Source organism: Cyrtonyx montezumae, unplaced genomic scaffold (genome assembly GCF_038088225.1).
Source record: "Cyrtonyx montezumae isolate F1298 unplaced genomic scaffold, pur_monq_1.0 scaffold_12, whole genome shotgun sequence".
Lineage (NCBI taxonomy): Eukaryota > Metazoa > Chordata > Aves > Galliformes > Odontophoridae > Cyrtonyx > Cyrtonyx montezumae.
This window is the reverse complement of record NW_027071848.1, coordinates 14,450,497-14,467,759: the sequence shown is the minus strand read 5'-3', so window position 1 is coordinate 14,467,759 and position 17,263 is coordinate 14,450,497. Positions and strand designations below refer to the sequence as shown.

The window sequence follows — 17,263 nt, the reverse complement described above, 5'->3', positions numbered from 1 at the left end:
ATTTGGTCCTGCAACCTGGCCCTAGGTGGCCTGGGTTGAACAGAGGGATGGACACAATTCTCCAGAGCTGTATTCCAAGTTTCAGCCATTCTGTGATTTTGTGGTATTGCTCCTTATGCAGCTGAAAGTCTTTACAAACTTCTGTTCAGCCTGTTCATCACAATACCAAATCTTTTCCTCCAAAGTTGCTTTCTTGGCAGTCATCTCCCATTCTAGATGAAAGACTGACTTCACCTTGCTCTCTCCATATCTCAGCAGTAGCCAAAAATGAAAATGGATAAAAATTTACGCATATCAAATTAGTCTCAGTTTCAAAGCTTCAAAGGTGGAATGAATTAAGCATCACTCATCATGGCAGAGTACTAGGCATTCTCCTTCCATGTATAACTTCCTGCAAATTCAAAAGCCTCCATATCTCCATGCTATGCCTATGAGTTTTTACAGTAACCTACAAAAAATGTAGAATTACAGTCCTTAAATATGCTCAAGAAAATTTAAATAAAAACACTTATCAAATTAGTAAAGAAAACAATCAATTAGAGTGTTAAACAGAAAAAGGTAAGCTAATATAGAGGTGAAATTTCTAGTAAATGGCAATTATATTCTGAGGGGAAACTTGATTCCTGAGTACACCACTCCCTCACTCATCCACCTAGATTTTAGCGACACTTCATTAGTTCTTGGCCTCTTCCAAAACAGAAAGTTTAAATACTGAACTAAACTTCTTTATTTTCATTCTTTCATGACATGATCGTAAACATCAGACTTCCTATTAGACTTCTAGATCTATTCTACATTATAGAAATCAGGTCTATTTCATGATGTGTACCTCACAAGAGGTAACTTCTGAAAAGAAATATGAAAAAACATCTCTCACAGCTTCAGATTCATTAGTTCAGTATACATTTAAAGTCTTCATTCTATCAGCCAGGACAGTGATTAACTCAAACTGATAGCTTCAGAAATCTATCGAGACAAAAAAAAAAAAAAGAGAGAATGACTGAATATACAAAAATATAATTTAATTACGAGGTGTGTTACTTATGCTCTTGCCATTATTAGCAAAAATCATTACGACTGTCTTTCTTAATATCTTACTGAAAAGTTCAGGTTTAGAGCTCTTCTCACAAACATCCTACTTAAAGAAACATCAAGCTCAAGAATACATATCAGAATAAAATTACAATTTCACAGTTCTTTAAAAGTAAGCCTCACTTCTGTTTGCAACTAAAACTAATTGAAGCCTCCTCTATTGAGCTTTCTGGCTACAAGAGTATCTCAATAAAGATTATGAGTGCCTAGGATCTAGGCACCTGTGCTACTAGCTATTATTCTCCATTAAGAAGAGCAGTATTATCTCCTTTACATTCCTTCAGGATGAAGAAAAGCTGCAGTGTAGTAGTGTTCTTGCTACAATCACTCCCACACAAGGGCCAGTAGAATGAGAACACCAGAAGACCAGCTGATTGCTACAACACTATAGAACAGCACAAAGATTTGTTCAGAGATTAAAAAGTGCTCTGCAATTGAACTCATGGCCCACATAAGAAAGATCTGTACATATTGTAGCTTTATGAAATAATAGTTAAGAATTAGCAATAAGATTAAAAATAGAGAAAGCTTCAAGAAAATATTGTGGTGCAGAAAGAGAGTCAACTTGTGTTCAAACAGAATAGTAAAGGACAGAAATTTCTATGCATGTAGAACAGTATAGATATTCACAACATGGAATTCTAGGATAACAGATGCATTAGTAAGTCAATCAAGAAAGTAGCAGCAAAACTGCATCAGGATTATTTGGAAGAAGGATGGTCCAGATGGATTTAGAAGCAGTACACACATCTAAGAAAAGAACCAGATGTCAGCAGAACCTGTAACAGCAAAGAAAGAAGGAACTACGTTATTTACTCAAGTCTTTTGTAGTACCACACCCAAACTATCACTCTAACAAGAAAAACAACTGTAAACCCTTCCCTGCTACAACTAAAAACTTTAAGATTAGTAACACCTCAAAAGCATTCACACAAGCCTAAAGAGTAAGGGTTGAAGTAGTTGGTATTCAAGGGCAATATAGAAGCAACTAATTTGTGTTTCAGCTGAACAAGGTGAACAACCAACCAAACAGCACATGCAGCAACTTTACTCTGGCATCACTCACTGCTGGTGTTCCTCTCTTTTTCTCAGTTTCACTACCAATCCAAACATTTTGGGAAATCAGAGCTGAAAATCTCTTCTTCCCTTACCTCGAAAACTTATTCATTGACTAAATGAAAACTTCTCCTGTTTCAGCTCTGCAGTTTACTTTTTCTAAACCTTCTTCAATGATCCCAGGTGCTGCAGTACACTGATGTGGCTATTTCCATTCTAACATCAATACTTAGACACATCATCTCCTTGCTTCTTCATAATAATTTCCAGTGCTCCCAAGCAGACCACATCTCAAAAGTCTGTTGTAAGCACTTTTCTTCAGAAGCACACTTCTAAAGTATCTACACTTCACTTTATAAAACATGGGAGAGGTGGAAAATATCCTGAGCAGTTACTACTGATATATCTATGTAGTGGGGTTTTTTGTTTTGGTTTTTAATTGAAGAGCAATAGACTGCATTTGAAGAAAGACATTTGAAATTGTAATAAAAGGTAGAAGCATGTTTTCTAGAGCAGCTTGATTTATGACAGAGACGAGAAACTGGAGGTGTGAAAATCAGGCAGCTGCAAAAAACTAAATAATAATTAAAAAAATCTGAGCAGGAAGGAAGGGGAAATGATGTTAGTCTTTATTCTGTCAAGAATTGGTTATTTAAACCACAGGAGATGAATTAGAAAGCATACTGTTATTTCTATTTGTAGAGGCACACACAGTATCAGATTTGAGATTATTTAAGCTAAGTAAGACAGGAGATCACTTAATACCAGACTAAGTATTAACTGAAGTTTAGACAGTGGGGCATGTTTTTTCATTGAGAGGGTGGTGAGGTGCTGGAACAGGCTGCCCAGAGAAGCTGTGGATGCCCTATCCCTGGAGGTGTTTAAGGCCAACTTGAATGGGGCCCCGGGCAATCTGATCCAGTACTTGATCTACCAGCTGGAAATCCTGCCTGCAGCAGGGGGTGGAACTTGATAATCCTTGAAGCTTCTTCCAACCCAAGTCATTCCTATGATTCTATGCAGTCAGACAGAAGTAGTTTGCTACATGAGAAAGAGGCTCAACCATTAAATCAGTTTGATTGAAACGGCTGAAACCACAACACACTCTCTTCCGAAATAAGAGATCAGAAATAAGTAGTAAAAAAATTGAGAAGTTAGTCTTTCTAGGGGCTGCTCAACTCTCACAGCAACTAGATTTATCAGCTGTATTTACTGAAATGCAGCTATTTGTAACAAGAGGTTAAACAGCAGTGACAACTGCTGGAAGCAAATTATGTTAACTATTTGTACTATCAAAAATAAATAAATCCACCAAACCAGAAAACCACCCAAACAAACACCAACCCCCCCCCCAGAGAAGATAAACAGCTGTAAAGATCAAACCTATTGCCCCAGAATCATGGAAAATCACAGACACTGCATGAAACAAGTTAAAAATCCTTAACACTTGACTGTAATCCTAGGCAACAAGACATTTTAGCAAAGCATTCAATAAAATTTATATCAGTAGATAGCAGTACCTTCTGCAAGAGTAAATAAGAACACTAATAATTATAATAAGTTGCAGAACAGGTGTGCATGCAATAATATACACTGAAGGTTCCTAAGTACCTGTACACCTAAAGCAGATGGAACAAGTTTTAAGACAAGTTTCACAGAAAAAAAAAAACAAAAAACTGTTAGGTAAAGAATACAATTCAAAGGAAGAAAACAACTGCCTAGGTTGGGCTTTTTCTATTGCTTTTCTGTAAGTGAATAGACAGCCTGAAGGGGTGGCATAGCTTGGTTAGCCTTGAAACACATTCGAGAAGTCTCTGTCAGCAAGCAAGACAACCCAATACACTTCCATTCAGAGACGAAGGAAAATTTTCACAAGATAAAAGGTGTTGCATGTTTTTTTTTTTTTGACAGCTCATGAAGACCACTGCTTTTAAGAAGCACTCAAAGCAACACAGTCCAACAATATTTCAACAAGAATTTTAGTTAGGGAAACAAGATAAAAAGCAACGAGGAAAGAAAAAAAGTAAGGGAACATTAGTAAAGCATCAAATACCTTTCATGCCAAGAAAGCAAGAGCACTGGACTGATTAGGACAGTAAGCAAAGCAGTTAAAGAATGCAGCTGGAAGTCAGATGGTGTTGCTGGTAGCACAAGCCAATGAATTCACTTGGTCCTTAGAACAAAGATTATCAGGTCCATAGCTGCTCCAACAAATCAGGGCACTAACAAGACTGAAACTACTGATTTTTCATGGTACAGAGTATCTACAATAACGTCTGCAGTGGAAGCACTGAAAGTATGTAACTGCTTTGGTTAATGTGTCTTCACTGCAAACGTATATACTAATCTCATTCATCTCCATGGTTGCTTTTTTTTTTCTTTTTGCATCTTTAACCATCCTCACAAGATGTGAAGAGTAAGAACCTCAGCTCAATACAATATACAATCAAAAAGTAGTGTTTTCAGGTTTACAAATAACAATATTTGTATTGTTAAAATAAATAAAATCTGCTTCCAGTAAGGATTTTCTCTTGACATCATTTTATCTAAACTGTCATTATGACTGTATTTTTAGGGAGGAAGGGTTTTAAATGTTACTTTTTTTCTTTTTTTTTTCTTTGGTTTTTTTTTAGTTTTTATTTTTAATTAAACATAGCTTGACTTGCACTTAGCAGTCTTCATTAACTGCTACTTTGCTATCAGGAAACCTTCTTTCTCACATATAGTCAGTAATCATTAGTTAGGCTATAACAATTGACATTTTTGTGGGGTTTCTTCCCCACCTTGAGTTTTTACACAATTTGTGTTCTCTATTTATTTTCCATAGTGAAAGAAATTTAAGATCTGCAATTTCATCAGTCGTAGATAAGAAAATAGCCACCTCCTATCAGGAAAGAAGAAAACAGCACATAGCATTCAAGATCACTTGTCTCACAGTTTTAAAACAGGTTCTGAAATAGTACATAGAAAGCTACAGGTATCCATCACTTTTGAATGTGATTTAGGCACTTGAGAAAAAGACCTACTCCCCATGGCAGGAAAACCTTTCTTATTTCCTGCCTCCCACCAACAGAGTCAAAAGCAGAGAAAAGAAACTCTTCATAAACAATGGATCACTTGCGCTCAGCGGCCATTCCAATAGCCACAGTAACTTTTATTATGCACAATTTAATTTTTCATTCCAGGAAGAAAAACTGTTCATGATAAGTTGATTAAAAAAAATGTTTTTTCAAATCAGTGTAATATTTATTCAAAAAATAGGGATGAAGTATATAGATTGGTACAAGTAATAAAAACCAGTTTTCGTTTATTGCTACTACAAAAGTAAAGCATAGTGATAGTCTTATGACATTAACAATATAAACTGCTTAACACAAAGCTCGTACTGGCAAAACCTATTTATTTTACAGTAATGTAAGAAAACATTTGCTGAAATTTATGTGACACACAGTAACAAGTTGTATAGCTCAACGTTGTAATCAAATGACATCAACTTTTCCTACATTGACTCCAGTGTGTTTATTTCAGTATGTAACAGCAGCACTCCCATATTCTCTCCTTGCCTTAATTGCCAGATCTGAATCAAAAATTTCCAAGAAAATACCATTACTACTGAATAAAGAAACCTATGATTCACCCATAATGGTCCAATGAGTTTCCAGTGACATTTTCCAAAATCTAAATTCCTTTTTCAAAAACAGAATTCCTTGTACACATTCTGTTCAAAAACCTTAATGAAAATGGAAGCTTAATCTTAAATGAACCTTGCTTGACAACTAGTTTCTCTGAACTAACTGCTGCACCCTGAGCACCTTTGACACCTACAACAACATCCTAAAAAAACTCCTAATTCAAAATTAGTTTTCTTAAAAACACCCTGAAACTCCCATGCTCTGTGAGCATTTGAAATCCACCAGTGATTAAGTACATTTAATCACTAGTCCAAACAAGATGCACATGAGCACTACAGTTAAGCTTCTCACAGCCTGTTACAGTTCCCCAGTACCAAACATTCCAAGAAAAAAAATGTTAAGGACTTGTCTGAATAAAGCCTTCTGTCGGAACTGAATGCAGCAAAACAATGTGTTTCTGAATTTTAAAGCTTAAGGATCCACACAATAATGTGCAATATCCACCACTACTGATGAAGATTCCAATGTTCTGCAAACTGCTCCTCCTTCCCAAAACCAACTAGAATACACGACTTGCTACCCACACCCTTCCCATTCTCAAATACACATCTAAACACAACGTACAAAAACATCTGAACAGAGTACAGTCTGTAATGGAAGTACAGATTCATCATTCAACCTCTCAAAATTCCACGTTCATTTCTTAATTCCATATGCAGTGCATGTTATATTGGTTGTGTGGGAATGTCTCAAGTTCAAAGTTAATCTCATGCCTTTTTGTTTCTTCGAGAGACAGTATTCAACGTTTCTTCAAGTCTTCCCATGGCTTCTGGGCATGCCTATGTTTTTAGTATCTTGGAAACCTATCCTGTCCCTTTTGGATTAGCTGTGACAAAAGAACAATGCTCATGTTATGTTTTCAGTTACGCTATTTACGTATGCATGTTTCCAGTATTGCTGTTTGCACATTGCATATACATAAGAACCAACAACCCCAAAAGTAGCAACACTAAACTCCTAAGAGAAAATACAAACACAGATGATGCAACATTATGGAGCTTATAAACATACAGTGCTGGTTTCTTGTTTCTCTTGGGTCACTGGTTTCTTAAAAAATGGAAGGAGATGAAGAATGAACCCAAAGCAATGTGCAGCACTTGGGCCACTCACATGGTCAAGTGTATATTTAAAGTCAGGTTAAGAAATTAATTCATAGTAAAACAGTAATTTCAGATTTCACAACACTATTTGTAGAAACTCAAACCAGTATATACTTAGAAAAAAAAAAAAAGAAAATCCCCAAATTGCACATAATGCCCCAAAGTATTTAATATTACAAATGGTGTGATTAACATTTAAGCCTTCCAACCAGTATTAGCAGCGTTTCAGAGCTAAGCTGGCTCTGTAAAATGTAAACTGCATCATTACTCACCATAAGATTTCTTGATTTGGAATTGTTTTTAAGCATAAGAATAAATGAAACCCAAACCAAGGAAAAATGAAAACAAAATTTAGCGCACACAACGACGAAAGTAATTACCAATTTCAAAATCTTATCCTGTACAGTGAATGAGATTAGACACAGTATAGGTATACAGTCAGTGTGTTAAGAGTATTCTCACAGGAACATCCAAACTACGTGCCCTGGGTATTTTTCGAAGTTTCAATCACATACAAGCCAGGTTTTCCATCCAGAAAAGATCACTTAGAAACTAGTAAGCTTGCATGACAGGCTTGTTATTAATGCACTCCTAAATGACGCACCCATTAGAAAGAAAGAAATTAAGAGAAGGGTTAATTGCAACGATATTTGGTTTATAACAAATAGATATTGTTATTACAGTAACAAAAATAGAAAGCCAATAGTAAAAGACCCACTTGGGTTAGTTTGTCCCCATCTGTACTCCTGCATTCATTTAATTTTTAGATTAATGTAACCACGTTACGAATAACAGCATACATTTAATGAGTATTAATGCTTGTTTCATTTTAATTCATAGGTTAAGAAATAATTACCTGCTTGTATTCACCAACGCAGTTCTGACAGCAGAATCTTTTCTGCTGACCATCAATAGTAAGAGTATTGTTTCCAGCTCCTTTACTGGGCAAATACTCCCCACAGTGCTCACAGCAATTCATTATTAAACCATTTGCCATCCTGTATCTATTGAAGCAGTGGTCACTGCACAGCTTATGAGTCATATTTTTAAAGCTAACTTCATGACGAATCTAAAAAACAAAAATGAAAGTACTCCATCATCATACAAGCACAAATTTGCCTTAGAAAAAGCCAGAAACATTACATTCAAGCACAGTAACTAAAAATATTTTAGTAGCTCACTGAATAATTTAAGGACAGATCATATCATATAGAAATACTAATACAATTTTTTTTTTTTTAGAACTTTAGAAATTAAAAAAAAGTCAGACATTTGTTCTTGTTCCCTGCAAGCAAAGATCAGAGAAGGATGTAATAATTGGGTACTTGAGTAGAAAGCAAATTCTATAATATAACCCTGTGGAGAATGGCGAGAGATGTATACATTAAATGATGTGTAAAGTATTAATCTCAACTACAGTAGGTCCAGTAATGGCATCAAGGAAAAAAAAAACTAATACATTAATAAGAATTTAAAACTAAATATATGGTACGTACTCCAAGGCATCTGTATAATTTTTCAAAATATACAGTAAAAAAATTCATTTGTAAATATTGAATTCTTAAATGTCTGTTCTCCTACTCAGGAAACCCTGGTCACAACTGCAAGGCTCAATGACTAGAAAAATGTTGAAAGTAACCATTTTTCTTAAAACAGTCCAACAAAGTCAACAAGAGTCATTTTCATCTGAGCTATTTCCTCCTTAATTTTCTCTTCATGAACATTAAGTCTATCTCACTGCATATGAAAATGTTGAATCATATTTTGCATCTCCTTGTTTTCAGTTCTCTTCTATATAAACTGAAATTTATATGACTACTGTCATTACTGAGGATAAGAATAGAAAAACAAAATCGATCAGACCTCGGTTAGTTTACCACAGATAGTGCATCTTGATTTATTCAGAGCTCCTTTTGAGGGATTCTGTTTATCTTCATAGAAGGATAAACACGATGTACTGCAGAACTCCTGGAAAGACTCACTCGAATCAACTTGAGCAACAATGGTACCTTTCATTGTTGTTATATCTCTGAAAGACAAGAAAATTCTCTAGAGCATATGTATATAAATATATATGCCCAGACAACAATACTTTACAGTTTGTAACATCTATTCCTCTTAATGTTTTCAATTTAAACCAGTTTTGTGGGTGTAGAGTTGTTAGTCACATGTCAAACAAATAATATTTTCTATTAACTAAAACAATTAAAACTCTACCACAAACTTGCTCAGAGGTCTTCTCACTTAAAATTTCAAAAACAGTTAATAACACCACTAAAGTTTGAAATTATTTTAACAGTTCAGCTGCCCACAAGGCTGCACCTATTTAATGCTGTAAACCAATCATATAACCAACAATAAAGTTAATCTGAAATACAACAAATCCACTTCTAATTGCACTTTTCCCACTGAAGTTACCCTTAAACTCTTTTGATCCTCCACTGCATGCTGCACACATAACATACACCACATTCATCAGCCAGCCTTTCTACTCAGACCTCTCAAGATACGTAAGGCTATCTTACTGGTAGTTTCACTCTTAATTCCAAACTATCATATTCTGTAAGTTAGAAGAAGAAAGGAGAAGAAACAGAAGTCTTCCCCTATGCCCACTGATCAAAAGAAATGTTTTATCATAGGTTCATAAGGTTGGAAAGGACCTACAAGATCATCCAGTCCAACCATCCTCCTATCACTATCCCTACCCAACTACTAAATCAAATCCCTTAGCACCTCATCTAAACATCTAACAGCGCTAGGGATGGTGCCTCAACCACCTCCCTAGGCAGGCCATTCCAGTGCCTGACCACTCTTTCAGAGAAAAAATGTTTCCTCAGGTCTAATCTAAATCTTCCTCGGTGCAACTTGTGGCCATTCCCTCTCGTCCTGTCATTATTTATCAGGGAGAAGAGGCCCACCCCCTCCTCACCACAACCCCCCTTCAGGAAGTGGTAGAGTGCAATAAGGTTTCCTCTGAGCCTCCTCTTCTCCAGACTAAACAATCCCAGCTCCCTCAGCCGCTCCTCATAAGACTTGTGCTCCAGACCCCTCACCAGTTTTGTTGCCCTTCTCTGAACACGCTCCAGGGCCTCAATGTCCTTCTTGTAGTGAGGGGCCCAAAACCGAACACAGTACTCGAGGTGCGGCTGCACCTGAGCTGAGTACAGGGGGATGATCACCTCCCTGCTCCTGCTGGCTACACTATTTCTAATACAGGCCAGGATGCCGTTGGCCTTCTTGGCCACTTAGGCACACTGCCGGCTCATGTTAAGCCGAGCATCAACCAACACCCCCAGGTCCTTTTCCTCTATGCATTCTTCAAGCCATTCTGCCCCAAGCCTATAGCATTGCATGGGGTTATTGTGGCCAAAGTGCAGGACCCGGCACTTGGCCTTATTGAACCTCATCCCATTGAGCTCAGCCCAGCTGTTCAGCCTATCCAAATCCCTCTGAAGGGCCTCCCTACCCTCAGGCAGTTTGACACATCCTTCCAACTTGGCGTCATCTGCAAACTTACCCTCATCCCTTGTCTAGGTCATCAATAAAGATGTTAAACAAGATGAGCCCCAATACTGACCCTTGGGGGACACCACTCGTAACAGGACACCAGCTGGACTTAACTCCATTAACCACTACCCTCTGGGCACGGCCTTCCAGCCAGTTCTCCACCCAGAGAAGAGTGAACCTGTCCACACCACGGGCTGCCAGTTTCCTCAGGAGAATACTGTGGGAGACCGTGTCGAAGGCCTTGCTGAAGTCCAGGTAGACTACATCAACAGCCTTTCCCTCATCTACCTGTCTGGTCACCCAGTCATAGAAGGAGATGAGGTTGGACAAGCACGACCTGCCCTTTGTGAACCCGTGCTGGCTGGGCCTGATCCCCTTGTTGCCATGCACGTGTCGTGTGATCTCCCTCAAGATCATATGCTCCATAACTTTCCCTAATACCGAGGTCAGGCTGACAGGCCTGTAGTTCCCCGGGTCTTCCTTACGGCCCTTCTTGTAGATGGGAGTCACATCGGCAAGCCTCCAATCTTGTGGGACCTCTCCAGATAACCAGGAATTTTGATAGATGGCAGAAAGCGGCTTGGCAATCACCTCTGCCAGCTCCCTCAGCACCCTTGGGTGGATCCCATCTGGCCGCATGGACTTGTGGCAGTTCAGATGGAGGAGAAGATCTCTGACCATCTCTGCTTGGATCACAGGGGGTGCATTATGCGCCCTGTCCCGGACTTCCAGGTCAGGGCAAGTACCCTGTGGACAACTGTTCTGTCTATTAAAGACAGATGTGAAGAAGGCATTGAGAACCTCAGCCTTTTCCTTATCATCTGTGGTTACATTCCCTGCCTCATCAAGTAAAGGAGAGAAATTTTCCTTCGTTTTTCTCTTGCTGTTAATATATTTGTAAAAGGGTTTCCTGTTCTCCTTTACAGCAGTAGCCAGTCTAAGTTCAAGCTGGGCTTTAGCATTTCTAACTTTCTGCCTGCAAATCTTGGCCAGTTTTCTGTAGTCACCCCAAGTAGCCTGTCCCATCTTCCAGAGGACAGACTCTCTTTTTCTCCTGGAGTCTCAACAAAAGTTCCCGGTTCATCCACACTGGTCTTTTTCTCCTCAGGCTCGGCTCGACGTACGGGACTCCGGGACAGCCTGCTCCTGTGCCTTTAAGATTTCCATCTTGAGGAGCATCCAGGCTTCCCGGACCCCTTTACCCCTCAGGAGCAAGTCCCAAGTGACCCTTGCAACAAGCGTCCTGAACAGGTCAAAGTCTGCCCTCCGGAAGTCCAAGGTAGCAGTTTTGCTAGTCACCCTCAACGTCACCCAGAATAGCAAACTCCACCATTTCATGGTCACTCTGGCCAAGACAATCTCCAACCTTCACTTCTCCACCTTCACTTATCAACATACAGGAAGTGCTACTAGGCAAAAAAAAACCAAAACCATGGACTGGCCAGGTTTGGCTCTGTACTACAACAGACCATGAGCTGTAGAAGATATGTTTCACTCATACACAGGAACTTAAAACTAGGATGAGTGACAAAAATGCTGTATGCTTCCCTGGATGGACTCCTCTGAAAGTAAGCCTACAAGAAAGCCAGAAATTGACTCCATCAGGAATTTCAACAGCAGGACAAGTGGGAAAGGCTTTAAACTAAAAGAGGAGAGATTTAAATCAGGTATCAGGAAGAAATTATTTAATCATACAGTGGTGAAACACTGGCAAAGCTGCCCAGAGAAACTGTGGATGCCCCTCTCCCCAAGGCATTCAAGATCAGATCAGACCCCATGCAGCCTCAGCTGGTGGGCAGCAATCCAGCTCATGGCAGGTGGCTGGAACTGGATGGGCTCTAAGGTCACTTCCAACCCAAACTATTTTAACATTTATGTAAATTAACTCATACCATGTCCTCAACATTACCACTTGCAAGTCTGCCTCCTGCTGAAGGAAAATCAGCAACTTTTGGCTTGCCTTTCAGCAAGCCACAGGAAATTAAGGTTAAGGAGTCATACACTTGTGGTCAGGAAAACAAAGCCAAAGCTCCTGCCTTGAGAATCTTAGGAGTTTCTGGCTGCATCCTATAAGAATTTATAAACACAATTAACTCTCATCAAAGTAGATGAGTAGGAGGTCAAAAAGTAATATTTATAATTTATATTTTAAGGGAGTTTTAGACTGGATATGAGGAAAAAGGTTTTGTTTTGTTTTTATGAGAAGGGTAGTGAAGCAATGAAAGACGCTGCCCAGAGATGTGCACAGTACCTGGAGACATTCAAGGTCAGTCTTGAAAGATACCAGCTTTGCTAGCACCAGGTAGCAAAAACCTCAGCAATAAAGCAAAAAGGATGGATAAGACTGAGCTTCATGAAGAAGGCATGCAACTGAAGAACCACTTACATTTCATTTTCCTTTCAAGCATAATTGAATGAGTTACTGCATATTAGTGGAAGAGTAAAGACCAACTTCACCTCAAGAAGTGCCTAAATGTGACTTCACAGATGTTCTTCAGAAATTAAACTATGCAAACTATTTTAAACAAAGAAGCTAGAAGTAAGTTTTTTCCCCATTACTCAAAAATAAAGCATTTTCATTTGCATGTAGCTGCTTATAATGCGCTAGTAACTATATCCAAAGAATATAAATTTTCATGATTTCAGTCAGAAATAAGACAGTTAATTTTCAGTTTTATCTATGATAGTTAGTGGAATATTTACCATACAAAAAGAAATAGGTGCATAAAAAAAAATCTCTGCACAAACACGTACAAACTATCAGAAAGGGTATAGTGCTCTTAACTAGCTCTGTAGAGGTAACTTAACTGCTCTGACAATTAGAGCTGTTACGTCTATTTTAAAAGAGCAACAATGTTAAATCTGAGATATTTACAGTGTACCAAGGTATGAAAATGAAAGGTATAAATACTTTCTATACTTTGACACTCAGTCTCAAGAGAAATGAAGCGACAGATCTGAATGAATACAAGCAATTCATCCACTTCACTGTATATTAATCTAAAGCTTCCATTAGTTTAAACACATGACTCTGTGATTAAGCTACAATTACCTTCTCCAAAACATACATTAACAAAGGTAGTCTTTACTGTAAGTCTTCTTTAGTTTGGTAAGAATTAATCATTCAACCAGTGTAGGGAGCAGTGTGTACCAGACAGAGATTTTACTGCAAAAGATACAGAAGTGTACGAGTACCTCAGAACAGGTAAACCAACAGGACAAAACAGTACAGCTAGTACACCCAGCACTAGGAAGATAAAATCATAGAACCATAAAATGTTTTGGGATGAAAGGGACCTACCTTTAAGATCATCTATGTTCCAACCCCCTGCTATAGGCAGGGACACCTCTCTCCAGACCAGGTTGCTCAAAGCCCCATGTAGCCGAACACCTCCAGAGAAAAGAGCATCCGCAACCCCCTTGGACAATCTGTTACAGTGTTTCACCACCCTCACAGTAAAGACTTTCTTCCTAATATCTAGGCTAGATCTACCCTCTTTCAGTTTAAAGCCATTATTACCCTTTGTCCTGTCACTAAGTGTCTTCATATAAAGTCTCTCCCCAGCCTTCCTGTAGGCCCCTTCAGATACTGGAATCATGGAAGATTTCCCTTTGTCAGTTTTGAGCTTTGGAAACAATGAAAAATTACAAGTCAAACCTAACCAATAGTTCAGAATAAGCCACTTTTAAGTATGCTTGTCACCCTTTCTACTACCCTCTTAAGTATTAACTTGAAAAATTGCCATAGTTGCACATACTCTATGGGATAAGCCCAAAGTTTCTCCTCCTCTACACACATAGACAACAGTGAAAGAGTTCCCAATGTTTTTTCCAGCTGTTTTCAGCTTCTACTTTAAGATCTCTTGACTTTCTATCTTCTACTACCTAAATGAATGCTTTCTGTCAAAAAGGTCTACTCTTTTCATGAGCATTACTTTTTGTCTAAATATATTCTGGCACAGTATATAACTCAGACACCTTCACTTCCCTGCCTCTCCCACCGCCTGTTTTCTCCATCCTCAAAACCCCTAGTTTGTGTTTGTCTCTCATGGAAATAATCCTGCCCTACTCTGAACTCAAAGCGACACTTTATTTTGTTCCTGTGTGCACACTGAATTAAACATTTCCAAATGACATTAAACTGACAGTATATAAAGTACCTGTGTAGTCAAATTTTATATAATTAACAACACAACTATCATGAATGCATGTGAACCCCATGTATTACTGGATTTTAGCTGCTAATAAAAATAGAAGTTAAAAAAAAACTCTTACTTTCTGCACATGACACAAAGTTTCTTTGGAGTGGGTTTGTGTGAGAATGATGAGAGGCAGGTAGTAGAACAAAAAAGATGAGCCGATCCCTTCCGTTGATAAGCAGTCTGTCCCTTCTGCAAAGGCTTTTTGCAGTTTGCACATGTGACTTTAACCTGTTTAGAAGGCGGTGGCTGCTGAGTAGAAGGCTGGAAGATCTGTTTAGGTAGTGATGCTACCGGTGACAAAGAATCCACACCTGGCTGCTTTTGATTCCTAGGGAATGAAGCTGACTGGGATATCCAAGAATCTTCAGTAAAGGAAAAAAAAAACAGCTGAGTGAGCAAACATGAACATATACAGAGAATAATATCCACAGATACATGGTCAAAATATTTTTTTTTCCTGGAACTATTATAGTGATATTTTAGTAATTTAGATTTAAAAATCACTTTCACAGCACCACTGTTGAAGAAAGCTTTGGAACATGAATGAGACACATAGAAGTCCCATCCTACACATCAAGATAAGTTTTGCAGACCTCCATTCACTTGCACTGTTTGCAAACAGGCAATTCTATCTCTAGACCAACAAAACTGAAACTACCATCAGCAATACTAAGGTTCAAGACAAACTTTCCAAATTTATCCACAAAACTATGAAACCTTAAGATTTGCATTAGTTATTTTATACTCAAATGAGCTTTAATGTGCAACTGATAAGTTACTTAGTCGTGCCTCTGTTGCAAATCATAGAGGTCCTCCACAGAAGTCTCAGTCTAGCATGCAGCCAAAGAATAGCATGATTTCAGCCTATGTCACTGATTACTGTAGAGTTTGTTTTAAATATTATAGTATTCTCAATGCAACAAGTAATCTGCAAAGTGGCAGTCATGAGAGTTTCAAGGTTTTTTTCAGTAGAAATCCAAGCCCTTAGAAAATAACATTCCATTATGTTCTGGCAATAAACAATTCCATGTCATTCTATTCCAGACATCACTAGTCTTCCATGTATTTTTGGACTACACACTGTTACAGAACTCAGTCCCTTTTGGCACTTCTTTTATAGCATAACATTTTGCAGAATAATTTGCATTATCTTCTAGAAATGAAATTTTACCCAAGTTCTTTTAATGCACCTGGAAATGTTGCATGCTTCTGGTTAAATTACATCCAGTACCTTGGATCAAAAGACACAGTTTGGACAAGAAAAATATAAAGTTCTGTCCTCCATTAAAATGCAAATTCTAGGCTTTTCAACAGAACATAAGCTTTCATTTTAATAACTATAACTACAGTTCAGGAACTCTGAGCTTCTAAAGGATGCCAAGAACGATACATTACTTGAATATGAACTAAAAACTGAATAAGAACTTCTTTCCACTATAACAAACCATTTACAAACATTTTTGATAGTATGTGTCAGCTGTTCCAAGCACTCTCACAGAATTTGGGACTTACCTTTCAAGCCTGTTATTCCAGTCATTTACACAGCTATTTCCCTACTACATACTATTTCCCTACTACACACTATTTCACATACACAGCTACCACTCTACTTGGTAGTAGCTCTGCTACTATTTTTAAGTTTGAACAGAATTTACTGAAATTAAATAGAAATATTCAAGCCCTCAACATCCAATTCTGTAGGTTCATAGACTGTTAAATTAGCATTATCAAGTCACAAAGATTATTTCAAATTCTACAACTTCAGACAACAAGACCTTCAGACAACAAGAACCAGTAACTGCCTATAACTTAATATTAAGAGGCATTACCTTGGTTCATAATCATTCTTTAGATTGTATGAATATTAGATATATCCATAATATTAGATATTGTATGGTAAGTTATTCTGCTGCGAAGAATATACAGATGTAAGAAAATGAGAGAACACTCAGCAAGTGGAAGATGATTTCCCAGCGTGACTTTGTAGCTGCTAAGGACGTCCTATTTCTCAGACATGTAAGGCAAGCCAGAAATTGACTCGCCTCCTCTAACTGACATGGTGTTACATTTCTCCTTCAATAAACATACCACAAGAACATTTTTTTATTATTACTTTTTCTGTATCACATCTTCCTAGACAACATTTTTTATTTCATTCTTTAACTACATTAACTATTCCAGTTCATATGCTCTACAGAAGAGCTAAATTGGCTTTTCACGTCCTTGAACTGAGAAGATATATCACACATCCTTAACTGCTTTCTGATCAGTTTCCATGCCCCAGTGCCCTTATGTCTTCATCCTTCAGGTTTCTACCTCCAGTTCTCTCCTCTAATGGAGAAGTTTATTAGACCACGCAGTTTCACATTCAATTCTTTCTTAACTATAATAACTGTTCCTATTTTTTCATTCATTTCTACTCAAAATTGCTATAAAATTATTCCTTACTCCCACTTGCACTAATACATTCATTTGTAGAATCACCTGGAAAAAAAAATTGGCTCAATGAAATGATGCCTTTCATATATATATGTATTAATTTATTTTCAAAGCAGAAGAAACTATCTTCTACTTCTGCCTGAAGTTATGCAGGTTGTTATGAAGTTTTGTAGAT

The 17,263-nt window shown here is 37.8% G+C and overlaps 1 protein-coding gene across 3 annotated transcripts in view; it reads right to left on the bottom strand.

The window, feature by feature from the left end:
* The window catches only part of ZMYM2 (zinc finger MYM-type containing 2), an 88,524-nt gene that overhangs the window by 47,139 nt on the left and 24,122 nt on the right, over positions 1-17,263 (bottom strand). For 2 of the 3 annotated variants that reach the window (XM_065730110.1, XM_065730109.1), the window contains exons 3-5: positions 14,723-15,011; positions 8,804-8,969; positions 7,797-8,009 (exon numbers count right to left, since the gene is read on the bottom strand). In XM_065730110.1, the coding sequence (XP_065586182.1) occupies positions 7,797-8,009; positions 8,804-8,969; positions 14,723-15,011 (668 nt within the window). Of the gene's footprint in view, positions 1-7,796; positions 8,010-8,797; positions 8,970-14,722; positions 15,012-17,263 lie in introns of those variants that run through there. The other variant, XM_065730108.1, reaches the window with a different exon arrangement.